This window comes from Hakea prostrata, chromosome 10 (assembly GCF_041222555.1).
Source record: "Hakea prostrata isolate BN-2017 chromosome 10, UWA_Hpros_2, whole genome shotgun sequence".
Classification (NCBI taxonomy): domain Eukaryota; kingdom Viridiplantae; phylum Streptophyta; class Magnoliopsida; order Proteales; family Proteaceae; genus Hakea; species Hakea prostrata.
Window position 1 is genome coordinate 45,407,577 of NC_142609.1, and position 14,782 is coordinate 45,422,358.

Here is a 14,782-nt window from a genome sequence, read left to right on the forward strand (position 1 = left end):
TGCCTTTTCCTCCGGCCCTTCTCATTTCATTTCGTTCTGGGATCCACGCCGATGCCGCTAATCCTCTGCAAGTTCATAGCTTCACTTCACCTTCTTGGCTCACCCATTTCTAATTTATCTGAAACACCTCTCCGGTTTGGCTCCAGGCGGCCCGTTGCTCTTCCGCTTTGTCTTCTTCTTGGGCCCTGGTTGCTCTTCCCGCTTTGTAACTTCTTTGACTTGGTCCCGGCGTTTGAATCCGCAATGCGCTACCTTGTTCTTGGCCTAACCGTGCTTGGATCGCCTTTGGTCTTCTTTTTATTGATAACCCCATTTGGTTGGTTTCGTGTTGCATCCTCCCTCGAGATTCCAGGCCGCGTCCTCACCTTATCTTTGCCCTCTGGTTTATCTTCTCGGCCCACTTTACATCCTGGAGAGGCTTGGAGGAATATGTTCCGCTGTTGGGTACTACATCTGCCGGTTTTGATCCACTTGGGGAGTTGCTTGGGTGGTTGACTCCCCTCCTCGGGTTGCTCTCTGCGCCTCGCTTACAACTCTAACTTGATTACCGGGCGGACCCGCTGGAGTTCAGCTCGGGCTATGGTCGACCCAAGAGGGTTGGGAGCCGGATGCCGTCTCGGTCTTGCGTTGGTTGCGGTTGCAGCCTTCTTTTAGCAGTGCACCACTGATTCTGGCATCGTCATTCATATAAACCTCACTAATCTCATCCTTAGAGGCACAATCGTTTTCTCAATCAATCATGCCGATTCTTAGCTCCATGGTGGCCAACATACCCGTCCCCGCTTGGTGACAATTTGGCCGCCCGCCAAGCTGTTCTATTTTCTCACTTACCGGTGAAATAATTGATCGCAACCGGGTCAAGCCGAGGCCGTCTCGATGATGTAGATCGTTTTGGCGGCGTCGCCGGTTTGGAATCCTCCACCGGGAGTGGGGTGGTATTTCTTCGGCGTTTGCGAGGGTTCGGCGCGGGAGGCCTTTGAATTCGTCCTCGTCCCGATCGAGGTTTGGGTGAGGGATCGGAGGGCCCGGTGACGGGGGTAGATCGGAATTTGGATTTCCGAGGTTTTCCTCAAGGGCATCTCCGTATTGTCGGCCGGGTTGCGGAGTAGAAGAGGGAAAGGCGAGAGGGCCGGAGAGGAGGGTGTTTAGGGATGAAATTGTTAAGTGTTGTTTATCAATCATTGGATTAGATACGTGTTCATCATCCACGGTTAACGGAGGAAACTTGAGGGTGTCGCGGGCGATAAAATCCCTTCCCGATGTGGTCTGATGCCGTTTCGCATTTAACTTCACCAAACGTATCAAGCACGATATTTAATGTGGAACGGATACCGAGTCAAACATGCGAACCTATCCGATACGATACGGATCAGCTTTGTGTTACCGGGTTGGTTTCCAAAAAACCAATTCGGCCGATTTTCACATACATGGGCTGCGTTTGTTTGCAAAAATGAGGTGGAAAAAAAAAACATGTGCATGTCCCATGTATAGTGGGGTGAGGGAGAAGGAAATGAATGAATTTTGTAAAAAATGTTAATTATGACCTAGATCAGCCCTTTCTGCCATAAGTACCTCCATATTCCACTGAGTAGAATTCGACAATGGATTTGAGTCAATGATTTGAAGACTTGCTGATTCACACGGGATTCCACGTGCCCCATGCTACTCGGGTCAGAGCGTAAGCTAGTGATGCTTTCGGCTACTGGACTCTCGCCATCTAGGGTGCAGCACTCCACCGCTTCGCCTAGCAGCACGACGCTTGTATTGCTCTCCCACAACCTTCACTTAAACTGTAAGGCCTTGACTTACCTATAGCTTTCTTTTCGCTTCACCGGAATCAGATATTTTTCATAAAGTTCCACGTATTTTATGAGATTTTGAAAAGACATGAAGTGAGAAAGTTGAGTCCGGATTTGCACCCCATCAGGGAGCGCTCTGTACTCCCTGACGGGTTTTCCATCAGAAAAAACATGTGGAACCCACCGGAATGGGTGATTTTTTTTTTAATGTTTTATGATTTTCCCTTATGGGTTCCACATGTTTTTTGTGGTGGAAAATCCGTATAGAAGCACATAGCATTCCCTGACGAGGTGCAGATCCAAACTCAATAAAGTTAGCTTGCCATTTCACCAGACAAGTTTCTTTAATTTTAAAAAATTTGTATCTATAACTTTTCCATCCTAAGCAACAAAACAAATCACACCTCTCTTTTTTTTTTTTTTTTTTTGTGGTAAGAAAAGGTTTCATTAAACGAAAAGGCAAACCGCAACTTATACAACCTGATTTTAGGATTTAATGGAAAAGTATGCTTTTTAAAAAAAAAATTCCACTCCACCTTTATTCAAGCAATAAACGCAAATGTGCAAGATAATCATGCAAAACAATTCAAACTGTCAGATTGAAATCTCGATCGATCCGAAATTCCGCTTGACTGTGAATGTACATTATTGAGGCAATTTCGCATATATAATTTCTCCAACCTTTGAGCACATACTTTCCCATAAAACCAAAAAAAAAAAAAATTCTCTAAAACACATAAAGGGATGCTAGGCACATTAAGCTACTAAGGTTGGCCCCTAGCACTAATGGAAAAGATTCCACTCTACATCTCAGCCCCTATATGCTTGGCATTTATTGGTTGTCTTTACTGATAGGGTTTTGTTCTATTGACACCCTCAAGTTGTCAACAAATTTTAAATTATTTCTTACAAATTTTCAAATTATTTAATATAAAAATTACTCAATGTAATTTTAAGATGAAAAAATAAACATGGATGTGTTGCTGGTAGAGTAGTGGCAATTTTCTGGGTAAAGATCCTATGATCAATGTGTTTCTAACCTCCGTCCTTTAATACTTTCGCAAAACAAGAAATTAGAATCATACTTATTGTGTTTAATACTTTCGCAAAACAAAAAATTAGAATCATATTTGTTGGGGATACGTATGACAAACAAGGCCGTAGAAAAACACAAGTAAAATACACACGAATAATTTAACTTGTTCTGCCGTCCACTTGAGAAAAAAAAAATTCCACTATTTCCAAAAAACTTCACATCACTTTTTTCACTCACAAAGTACTGTCATTTGCTAACCTTGTTACTTAGGTTATCCTACATAGACTATTTATAGAAAAACTTAAAACGATAATTCCAATATAATCATAAATTTAACCAAGTACTAGTAATTAACCCAAATTCTGTTTCAATTATAAATACAACTAAATTATAATTACATGGACTCACAAAATACAAAACACTCGAACCCATCAATTCGATAATTAAATACTTGTGCTGATTTTTTGTGATTCTGTTCTTGATGATCTTGCTCGATTAATCAAAAATGATGTGAATGGGATACTCTATTATCGCATTCCCCTAAAAAAAACCATAAATACCACAAAAAAGTTGAGATAGCAACACACTCATACACTAGAAGTGGTGGTGTGAGTACGAATTATTTCCACTTTCTTTCCCAAGCAGTTCTTTTGATAGTGGAATGGACACATAGAAAGTTGTTGATAAAATAAAGGGAGATCATAAGAACATCAACACTTAGAAAGATGTCAAACAAGAAAATAAAAGGAGATCCTCACCATCTGAGATACTTTTATTCTTTTCATTGGATTGTGATAGAATAGACCAATGGTCCATCAGATCCTCATAAAAGAAGAAAACCATTATTTAGGAATCATCAGTTGACTATTTGTACAATAATTATAAGACGATTTTAATTGATTGAGACATATAGAAAAGGATCATATATGCTCGATTTAATTGATTGAGACATACACACAAAAATAATATATGCTATGGAATGGAATGCTATGGAAGAATGTAAATATTCCAATCGTAATGTGGAAATAACATAGTTAACATATGACCCACATTATCAAAGGAAGAGATCTAACAGTAAATCTCTTCAAGCAATTCAATCAAGTTAATTGAAAACCAGATTATGATCAATAATGCTTAATTCCATTCAAGCATACCTATGTGGATACGAAGCAGCCATGTGTCGTCTATCCAAGAGCTTGGATAATATTCTTGGGCGGAGAAGGATACTCATTGATTCTAATCGTCAGCTCCCACTAACAAGCATGGTTGGCTCTAGGCACGTAATAGCCGAATCTTTTCGTAGCTTATCGGTCAGATCGTCCGGCAATGTCACGGTCACCGTCCGGCCCAGCCCTTCTTCTGGTGAAGGGAGAATCAAAATCAGCCCTTCACCTTGAACATTGCCCACATGATATGATACATGCAATGGCTTCTTGTTAGCTAAAATTGCTTCATAACCAAGCAGATGGTCCATGTTTATGCATGTAAGCTCAGGTCCATACATTTTAAATGGTGGAGCATAAGTCTCTCCTGTTCTTTTTGATCCAAGCCATTCTATAGCTGAAAAGATCTCTTCTTCTTCAAGGTTTGATAAATGATGATGAACAAGCTCAGTTAAGTAAGGTAGTCCACCACTTCCAAGCATCTTCTCTGCTTCAGAAGAAACCTTTATAAAATGCAGAGCATTACCAAAGTAACCACTGGGGAGGGGGGCTTGCAATAGTTTCCTGAAGTCAATACAAATGGAGAGGTTACAGATCTTGTCATGATGTGTAGAGGACCTTGCACGCATAACACAAGACCAGAAAAGTGCAGCAAGAACATCAAATGGGGTGGCATCTGGGCATTCAATTTGGACATCTGAGAGGCACTTCTTGATCATTTTGTCTGAGAAACGGAATGTTACAGTAGACATTCTTACAGAAGATGGCGATTCAGTCTTTGATTTGGTTGCATAATAATCTGCAGATTTAGTGGTTGTGTTTGAACCTGCAACCTTCCTCTGTAGAGCAGTAGGGTGGAAAAATGGTGGATGTGCAGGGGAGACACCTCTGTCTGTTTCCATCCATGATTTGAAGAATGTAGTGCAGCAGGTGGGATCTGCAGACATATGTGAGCAACTCAGGCCAATAGCAAGGCCTCCACCTTCAAAGTCATTCATCTGCAAAGATCAGTATAAGTTATATTTGATCATTCACATCATAGAGAGAGCTTCTTCAATTTGTTCTTGCTGAATCTAAAAGTAAATCCGTCACCAAAAAAAAAAAAACCCGGGAAGATCGCATTAAACACAATGTTAAGTGACTTACGGGCTTAATATGGTATAACATGAGACAGGTTAAAGGACTTGATTCAACCCGTTCTATCAACTTTGGATCCTCTAGCACTCACTCAATTAACTAACATTTGGTATTAGAGTTGACACCAGTTAAGTAACTACCCAAAATAGCTTCGGACTTAGGAGAATGCTATATTGAATAGCTTGGAAACTGCCAAGAAAGGACTACTTACTGTCCAAAAATTCCAAAAGGGGAAAAATGAGGGCAACTGCCAAAGCTGCCAAAGCCTAGTGTAAATAAGGGATAGAGCTTCAGTGTTGTGTAGTACTGAGCTGCGTACAGTGAGGAGGGAATGAGTGGTCCACTTCGTTTCATACATATATATATATATATATATATTGCAAAATGAGTGGTTGAAATTTCAATCTTAACGATTCATTCGATCGTGGCCATATGCAGCTCAGTGCTACGCATTATTGAATTGAACCCATAAATAAGGCCAACTTACTAGGGAATATGTTAAAGGTGAATTGCTTCAAAGTTGTGTAATAAACACGGAACAGAATGCAGCCTATGGTGGAGATCGAAACTTGTGATCGAGACAAAATCTCAACCACTTGTTTTGTCTCATTTTATCTGTGAAAAGAGTGGTCGAGATTCAAGTTTCGGTGTCAACTACTTAAGGGGCTTTAACCCAGCTGTACTTCAACCAAAACCTACATTGAGGGCTTTAACTCAACCTATCTCATCACCTTCAGAGCTCTTGGTGAATCCGGATCATCACCCCTACGGGTTTACCACCACAAATTCGGTGGGACCCACTGGTAAAAAAAAATAAATAAAAAAAAATAAAAAACCCTCCCATCACCCAACCCCTGGGTCCCCCTGTATTTATGGTGGTAAAGTCGTTGGGGAGCACTGATCCGGACTCGCTCTTGGTGATCAAGTACTAACCTGAATACGGAAAGGAGACCAAGTGATGGGATCTGCTTCCGGCATGTCTTCCCAAGCCGTCAGATCTCTTTCATGGGACCCATCAACAGATCTAAGCCATTCATCGAGGGTGGTGTCGACCTTGCCAACCAAAACCCTAAGACCAGCATCGTTGCAGTTGACTTCCCAGTTGCCGTCTTCATCGGCGGTTCTCCGCCGTAACCGGCCAGTCACGGTGGGATACAATGTGAGCAGACGCGACAGAGATTGCCTTAAATGGCCGAGATCATTAGATTTAGGGCGATCATACCTGTAGTAGAAGATGATATGAAGACTGTGAAGACCCATTGCATGATCCAATGCAGAAAACTGAAAGGTCTTGCCTTTCTCAACTGGTCTGTCTGATACCACCGTGAGTTTTGATTGTAACTTCACAAGGGAAGCTCCTGAGTCTGTCATTCTCTTTCGAGTTTTCTCAGAAGCAACTGGGCTTGAAGTCTGAGGAAAAATGGATTCAGAAACACTAGCTTTAATAGTGAGTGTCAGCAAGATGCAGGGAATGAATTAGACAATAAAATTGGGAGTTGGGAAGGCGAGCATTTAATTAAAGCTTGAAAGAACGGTTGGTTGCAGCGGTGCATTTATAATCATTCTGCAAATTTTATGAAGCTGGAAATTTATTCATATGGGTCATATGGGGTTTGTGATTATGAGTAATCTCTTTCTGATCATATGAGTTTCCCTTCTGATTTCATAAAATTTTGTTGCTTCACTCTTAAGAGTTCGAAGTTGTGAAGTAATTATGAAAACGATGACTCAAAAGTCAAAACCTAAAACTGGGTCTGAAATTATTTGTCTTTATGGTTGTTGTTGCAACTTCCAACTTCTAACTTTTAAGTCGATATAAGCAGTAGTAGCTGCCCCCATATGTTTGGAAGTTGGAAAAGAATTGTTGTAGTTCCAACTTCCAAACCTGTGAAAGAATTAAAACTAAAATTTCCAGAATATCTCTGTATACCAACTTAATTAAAAAGTTCCTTAATGTGTGTCATTAATTATTTAAAATAAAAACATGTATGTACACATAAATGTGTCAAAATTAAAATAAAAGGCCCTGTAATGATTGAGTAAGATATAAACTTCAAACAATCAAATTATATATAGCAATTAATGTCTTCCATGTAATTCTAAATTTGGCCTTGTTAGCCAAGCTATAGAAACAACATGGATTTTTATTTGCAGCAGTAGTTGCCAACGGTTTCGATTATGCCACATTAGCAAATTTTGATCCAACGGTTAGGATTCAGATGCTTGTAAATATTGATTTTTTATTTTTACATTCTAAGTACTTAAATTTTATCAATTTACAACTTCAAATCTCTCAGTTACACGACACCCAAGAAATCTGGTTCTTATGCTTGTCGTACCTTGTTCGTCACCTTTCGGCCTTGCGACTTGATGCTCCCGTTGCAGTCAATGGCGGTTTTGCCTCTACTAGGTCTCCTAGGTCTCCTACGGTGACGGATCTGTCACCGTCGGCATTTTCTCTATTGACACCCTAACCTTTCATGGAGCTAAAGTGGAAAATGTAGCTCTCGGATGTGGCCACAATAACGAGGGTTTGTTCGTCGGTGCTGCAGGTTTTCTAGGGCTTGGTCGAAGAAGAATGTCTTTTCCTTCTCAGATTGGGAGTTGCTTTGGTCCAGAAATATTTTTATTGTTTGGTAGATCGCCAGTCGTCGGGGTTGAAACCCTCATCGGCTGTTTTTGGCTAATCCTCCGTGCCAAAATTTGTTGTCTTCACTCCTATGCTCACGAATCCAAGCTCGACACGTTCTACTACATCGAACTCACCGGAATCAGCGTCGGTGGTTTGCCGGTGCCGGAGATGAAGGCTTCAATGTTTAGGCTTGACGCTATGGCCTTTTAGGACCAAGGCTTGTTCTGATGGCATCGGCGATGGCACGCGAGCTGCGGCAATGTTGGTTTGGCGGATATCTTCCTTGCACTTGTTGTCAACCTAGCTCTCTTTTTTCGAAGTTGCAGAACGCAGCTGTTGAACTCAGGGGTCGCCATTATCGTATTGCTATAACCCTAACTCTAACCCTAGAAATCTAAGTAATGCTGAAGATACAAATCACCGATTAGAGAAACCTAAAAGAAGTAGCGCAGGAATGGGGGAACGAGGAAATTCAAACCGATGATGGGGTTATTTCACCGAAGCGGCTCTGGCTTCTCAGAATCATGCTCCCAAATCGCAACGGTGTCCATCTAAAAAGGTAAAATGAGATAGAGTGTGGGTGTCGGATAACTGAGGGATTCGAAGTTGTAATTTGATAAAATTTAAGTACTTAAAATGTAAAAATAAAAAATTAATATTTACAGGTAAATCCTTATAATCTGAATCCCAACCGTTGGATCAAACTTTGTTGATGTGGCACAATCGAAACCATCGGCAACAACAGCCAAATAAAAATCCAAACAGTCACAAGCACAAGGTGGGATTTAAATGGTTTGTTTGAAAATAGAGAAACCATTCAACCAAATGAGTAGCACAAAATCAAATGCAGCCTAATTTTTTATAGAACTGCTAACAACTTGGTTAACCCCCCCCTCCCAAAAACAAAAAGAAAGAAAGAAGAACAAAGATTCGATCAGTCAATTTTTTGGTGCAGTTAAAAAAGCAGACAAATTAAAATTCGAATCTAGATTCAAGAATTATTCATTTGGTAAAAGAAAAATCGGATAAAATATTCGGATATTTAGGACGAGAAGTAGAATGGTAGAGATAAAGAGACAAAGGTTCAGGTATCGAATCCTTGTGGATGCAAAAAATCCTCACTGGGAGACTCACCCACCACAGCTAGGTGTGCGACGCGGGTCGAACCACCGGTTTATAAATCGGGGTTGGCAAACCAAACAAAAAAAAAAAAAAAGACAAACGAATACACTTGGGATATTGTGTACAGTTAAAGAAACTAAATTTATGAGAAATTAATTATAGAAATACAAAAGATTGTTGTTTTATTAAACAAATACAATCAATACACAATAGTTTATCAAAATTTTGAACTTACATTGACACCAAACAGAGAAGTTAATTATACCTAAAAAAAAAAACTACGGTTTTGGATTTTACAGGTCCAAAAAGTGGCAAACGGGTAGAGAACTTGGCCTCTCGACTTTATCTATTGTCATTAAGTTGAAAATCTCAATCAGTCGGTGAAGGAAAGTGTAGAAATTATTTAAAGAATGAAGAATCAAGAAAAGCCAATGAGTGTGTATGAATTAATTTGTAGGAAGGAGAAAAAAATTTGTCGAAGAAAGATTAACACTATACGTGTTTGTAGTAATTTTTCTTTTACCTTCTTTCATGTCATTATTAACCATAATTATTCGCGTATAATTCAATTCGGCCAAAATTAATCATGAATTTTATCCATATAGGTAAAAGTCGAGAATCAACAGGAAATATGCGGATTCGGAAGAATAAATCGTATTACTCAGATTCAAAGAATAATTCACAAATTATTTGCAGAATTATATAAATTGAATGTGAATAATTATTTAACTAAGTAGTCAATTGACCAGCCATTTCAGTGGATTATCTCTGTTGTCAAACGCTAGCAATTTAATTATAACTTAGAGGCAAAGAGTTCAAATCTTCCTGTTCTACCCTACTCATGCATTTTGTTTTGTTTTTCAGGCTAAAAATTAAGGAGTCCAGATCAACAACTCGTCAGGCACTCTATGCTCTTCCGACGGCTTTACCACCACAAAACATGTGGGGCCCACAAGTTAAAAAAAAAGAAAATCATCATCTAATCCTTGTGGGCCTCCACATGTTTTGTGGTAGTCTGTGCTCCCCTGATGGGCTGCTGATCCGGATTCAAAATTAAGACTGGATTAAAGTAAAACAGGGGTTACATGACACCTTTCTAGGAATCCGAATCATCTCCCCCATGGCTTCCTGACCATAAAAACGGGGTCCCACCGTGAAAAGTTTTTTTTTCCTTTTCCAAAGTATTTTTCACCGGGCCGGTTGTGGTCGGCGCGGCCTTTGTGCCCCGTCGGGGTCGCAAATCCGGACTCCCTTTCTAGTTGTATAGAGTCAACTTTTTAATCACTAAAGCATCAAACCATTGGCTACTGTTTTATCAAAGATTTTTGGGGCCTTCTTGGTAAATTAAATGATGGGTTTTTTCAGTGGATTTAAGTAATTATTAGTGTGTTAGTTGAAAATTAAAATTTGAACTTAAAGCAACGATAATCTTGATTAACATTGTTAATAAAACCAATTAGAAAAGAAAAGAGAAGTACACATTATCAAGAAAGACTACTTGAATTATTGTGATAAAGGTCTTGTGACCTTGTGGGTGGTCCATGGCTAACTGAGTTTTCTGTGCAAAGAATAGGTGGATTATTGTGAGGACGAAATTGCTTTCGTTCAGTAAAAAAAAGGACCGTCAGATCAGGATCGAGATCTCAATCTCAACCGTTGAAAATAAGCAGTTAGAAAGTGAAATCTCTACCTAGATGCATGGGTGTAAATCTCGTTGAACTGAAGCAAAATCGCTGTAAAAAATTTTGGTGGGCCCTATCAAAATTCCAAATATCAGTGTTCGTATCTACATTGATTGGGGCCCATCATGTTTGACACTTCAGTTCTTAGGGTTTATCACTATCTGAAAAGGGAATGGTACACCCCAAACCAGGAAATTCAAATCTTGACCAGAAGCCCCAAATATACATATGCAGACCTTCCCAGTGACTGTCTGGTGGATCTCTACCGGTTCTCCCACGAAAAAAATATACTGCCCCATCATTATTTACCATTTCAAAACTTACTCCGAATTGAACCAAACCCATATGGTCAAACCATATTGAACCGAAGATTCGGTCTTGGATGGGTTATACCAAACTTAGGGGTGTCAATCATTCGGCTTGGGGCGGTTTCAGTTTGGTCGGTTTCGGTTTGGTTTTAACGGCTTTGGGTTGGAAAGTATTAAGCTAAATATTTACAATTTACAAACAATAACAATTTGGATTTGGGTCTGATCAATTTTTGAGATCATTGCCAACCTATTATCAAATTGCTATAACTCATTTCGAACTAAATATGGGTCTTGGATATTGAGTCTTGGGCTCAAGGTACAAACACTGAAAGACATTGGTCTTCAAATAATAAAATTACAAAACAACAACAACAACAACAAAAAAATCAGTAAGCAAGTATAGTAATAATCAAGGAAAAACAATTCGCCGAATATTGGCCTGTTCGGCCAATGGTGATTTTTTCTCTTCTGGATTGAAACACTATATATTCAAAAGTTGCCAAGAAATCATCGATTTTCCAGTGAACTTGCAAAATACAGGCTAAAAAACTTCACTGTGGTCTCACAGAATCTGAGATTCAGTCGCCAATATCTTCTCCGGAATCACTGAATCTGTTGCTGTCTGATTCTCTTCTTCTCCTTTTTTGTCTTGCGGCAATAGTGGAAACCTCTTCTCTTCATCTTTCTTCTTCTTCTTTGGTCGTGGGTTATCAGTTATCACAGAGCCAATTCAAATTTCAACAAATCCAAGAGAAGCCCAAAATAAAGTTTTTTCCTCTTTCTTCTTTACCGACGGAGGTGGGTTATCAGTACCGGTGTCGAAAGACCAAAACCTCACCTAAAAAGTCGATACAAAATCGACGATTTAGATCATTTGTCAAGGTGCGAACAGGCAAAAAAATTGTTGAAATGTCAAAGCCCAACACATAATAATAGTTCTCTCAATCCCCTCTATATAAAAGTCGTCTGCCAAAAAATAAAAACAAAAAAAAACTGGAGCGAACCAACTCGAAACCATTTGATTTGGGCCATAACTGGTTGGTTCGGTTCGATCTAAAATTGACACCCTTACACCACACGTGAAAGGCTGAACATGATTTAACCCGAAATTGTCTACTCTGCTCTGTACTGTGTCTTACACTCTTACTGTGGATAAACGCTGGTTGTGAATCTGAAATCTGAACCATAATCTTCGTAAATCCCATTTGTGATAAACTTTGGATTCCTGGGTTTCTTGAGGACAGAATTTCTGATCTCTTTTCTCTTTGGGCTCTTGCTTCATCATCAACCCAGATCCACCAAGCCATGCCCAAATATTGCAGAGATCGAGCACAGTGTTGTTCTGCTTCTTAGGGTTCTTAAAAGTCCTTTCTTTCGCTTTTTACGTTAAAACAAACAAGCAACAGTTCAAGCTTCCAACCATGGCCACTCATTTCTCGTCTCGTCTCGTCTCGTCTTTCTCTCGTTTGCCTTTCCCTCTTTTAGGTTCTGCAAATCTGAAAGTCTCGCCCCACGAATTCCCCCAAAACAAACAGCAGGAAGCCAGGAACGACGTTAATTGATGTGACCTTCACGTGGGCCCCACTAAAAAAATTTAATAAACTGTCGTATTCAAAATTCCCACCTGGATTCCCTTTCTCTCTCTTGAGGCTCTGCGGCTCTGCCCCCAGAAAGAAAGAAAGAGACTCAACAGGGAGTGGCCCTGTGCCTTTCTGCCTCGGAGCCTTTACACGAGCTAACCACACGTGTGCCTCCGATAAATAAATTAATAAACCCACCTGAACCGTACTTATTTACAATTCTACCCCCCGATCCAATGGCATTTATCGTAATATTAGTAGCATTATACAGCACTGCACTGGGTGGGACCCACTTATGTTTGACTGGGACTGAGAGACCCTCTGCAATAATAGCATTTGGCCATTGCTGAGCCTCCTTTCGCGAGCTTTAATCCATTTGATTGATCATTACCCTCCGGAGCCGTGCTAACGTACGCACTACTATTTTAGTAGTTGTGTTTTTAGTTTTATTAGCTTTGGCCATGGGCGTACTGCGCCACCACCGCCGACTCTCTTCTTCCCTTCTTCTTCTTCTTCTGCAACTGCTCTCGTTCTCCTCTTCTTTGCCTTCGCCGCCATAACTTCTCACTCTGCTTCCTCACCGATTCGCCAACTCGGTACGTTCAAAGTTGTCGGCCTTTTCGATTTGACTCACTCAATCATGTTTCTTTCAATTCCTGATGCATAGTGTGATTTCTTTCTTTCAGGTGGAGAAGTAAAGGAAGAGAGAGAAGAAGCTCGGGCGAGAAAAGAAAGCCATTGGTTGCAGGGTTGGGAGAGAGTAGTAGAACTAACTCGGAGGAAACTCACTGGCCCTGGATCTTCTCCACCGAGTTGCCGTTCCAAGTGTGGGAGGTGTTCACCTTGCAAGCCAGTGCATATACCCATTCAACCCGGTCAGAGTACACCCCTTGAGTACTACCCAGAAGCTTGGCGTTGCAAATGTGGAAACAAGTTCTTCATGCCATAGAAGCAACAAGGAAGAATTACAGCAAGAACCCAGAAAGCTTAGCTGAGGAGAAAGTAAAAGATAAGCTCTGCAGATCTTCTCTGTGAATCTGGTGTATGTATGAATTGAATTTCTTTCCTGAAAGAGACGGGAAAAATCATGAGGAATGCAGTTTTTAACTGAGTCACCTTGAACCTTGAGGCTTCTTTTCTTCTCTGACTCTGCATGTGTTTAGGTTGAAGTGGGGTCTTTTGGTTTCTGACTTAAATGCAATTATTATTGACGTTATTAATTAATATTCATTTTGTCTTCGTTCAAACCTCAAACCTCACTTTACACTGCAAAGAATGATAGGTTTGAACTTTCCAAATTTACTGCATACCCAGTGCAGATGTCTTCTTTATCTGGGTTTCAACTTAATCTGGCTTCTACTTCTAGTAACATTTGTTGGTTAGTGATCTTTCTAAACTCAAACCCAAACAAATGGTGTTTTTGTTTTCTTCTCTTCGCTTTTTCTTTGATGTTTAGAGTTGTGGATCTCCTCCCATGGAAGTATTCATGCTTTTGTTTTATAGTACTATGATGTATGAGTGTCTCTGGTCTCTAAAAAGTGATAACACTACCAGATTTGCTTTTGCATTCTGCTGTTCTACGCGAAACCCATTCTTTCAAATTCCAGGTTCTATTCAAATCTCCCATTTACTATTTCTCTTCATGAGATAAGACTTCTCCTCCTCTAGATTTAGCTTTTGTCTTTCACTGGATTAGGTGCAGCAGCTGTTAATAGTTGAAGGGATGGGGTCGATGGTGCTAAAATGAACAGCAAGAATTGACGAATGGGAATAGAAAGATGAATGAACATAGAAATTTAACGGTTTACATCTCTTGGATGGAAAGAAAAACTTTTCACTATCTAAAATAAAAAAAGAAAGGAGAGTTCTCAACTAATGGCTAGAACAGCATCACAAGAATTGTCACTGTATATTTGGATTGTCCATCAAAATATATGACCAAAAATTCATTTCAAAGATAGATAAGCATTTATAATTATATGGGCATGGGCAAGGAGGAGAAGCTGGAAAACTGGACATGGGCAAGGCATGGGTGGGCATATGTATTATGTATATATATGAATTTGGAACTTGATTTGACATTGTTGTTGGATTCAGAGGTTTTTACTACCTGGGAAAGCAATAGGATTGGAGAACTCCAAGTCCCATCTTTCATTCATTCATGATCAATCAATAATTTTGATCCATCTTCACACGCAGACAAGCTACTATGCATTCATATGTTTGGAGTTGTCATTTACTACGATTACGATACATCATACATCACTGTCATATCAAATCTTTATCCCCTGTTCTTCATTTTGTTCACCATTGTTGGTAT

The 14,782-nt window shown here is 39.9% G+C and overlaps 2 protein-coding genes across 2 annotated transcripts; one reads left to right on the forward strand and one right to left on the reverse strand.

The window, feature by feature from the left end:
- Positions 1 to 3,298: 3,298 nt before the first annotated feature.
- LOC149003381 (acetyl transferase 1-like) lies at positions 3,299 to 6,554 on the reverse strand. The gene is made up of 2 exons (XM_089138328.1): positions 6,069 to 6,554; positions 3,299 to 4,996 (listed from the first exon to the last, which is right to left on the reverse strand). The coding sequence occupies exons 1-2, from the start codon at positions 6,504 to 6,506 to the stop codon at positions 4,079 to 4,081; spliced, it is 1,356 nt and encodes a 451-aa protein (XP_088994454.1). The 5' UTR covers positions 6,507 to 6,554; the 3' UTR covers positions 3,299 to 4,078.
- A 6,288-nt stretch (positions 6,555 to 12,842) lies between these two features.
- Positions 12,843 to 13,666, forward strand: LOC149003382 (EPIDERMAL PATTERNING FACTOR-like protein 5). The gene is given in 3 exon segments (XM_089138236.1): positions 12,843 to 12,953; positions 12,956 to 13,058; positions 13,149 to 13,666. Coding segments are annotated over 3 exon segments (396 nt in total). The 5' UTR covers positions 12,843 to 12,923; the 3' UTR covers positions 13,412 to 13,666.
- The last annotated feature ends 1,116 nt before the right edge of the window (positions 13,667 to 14,782 follow it).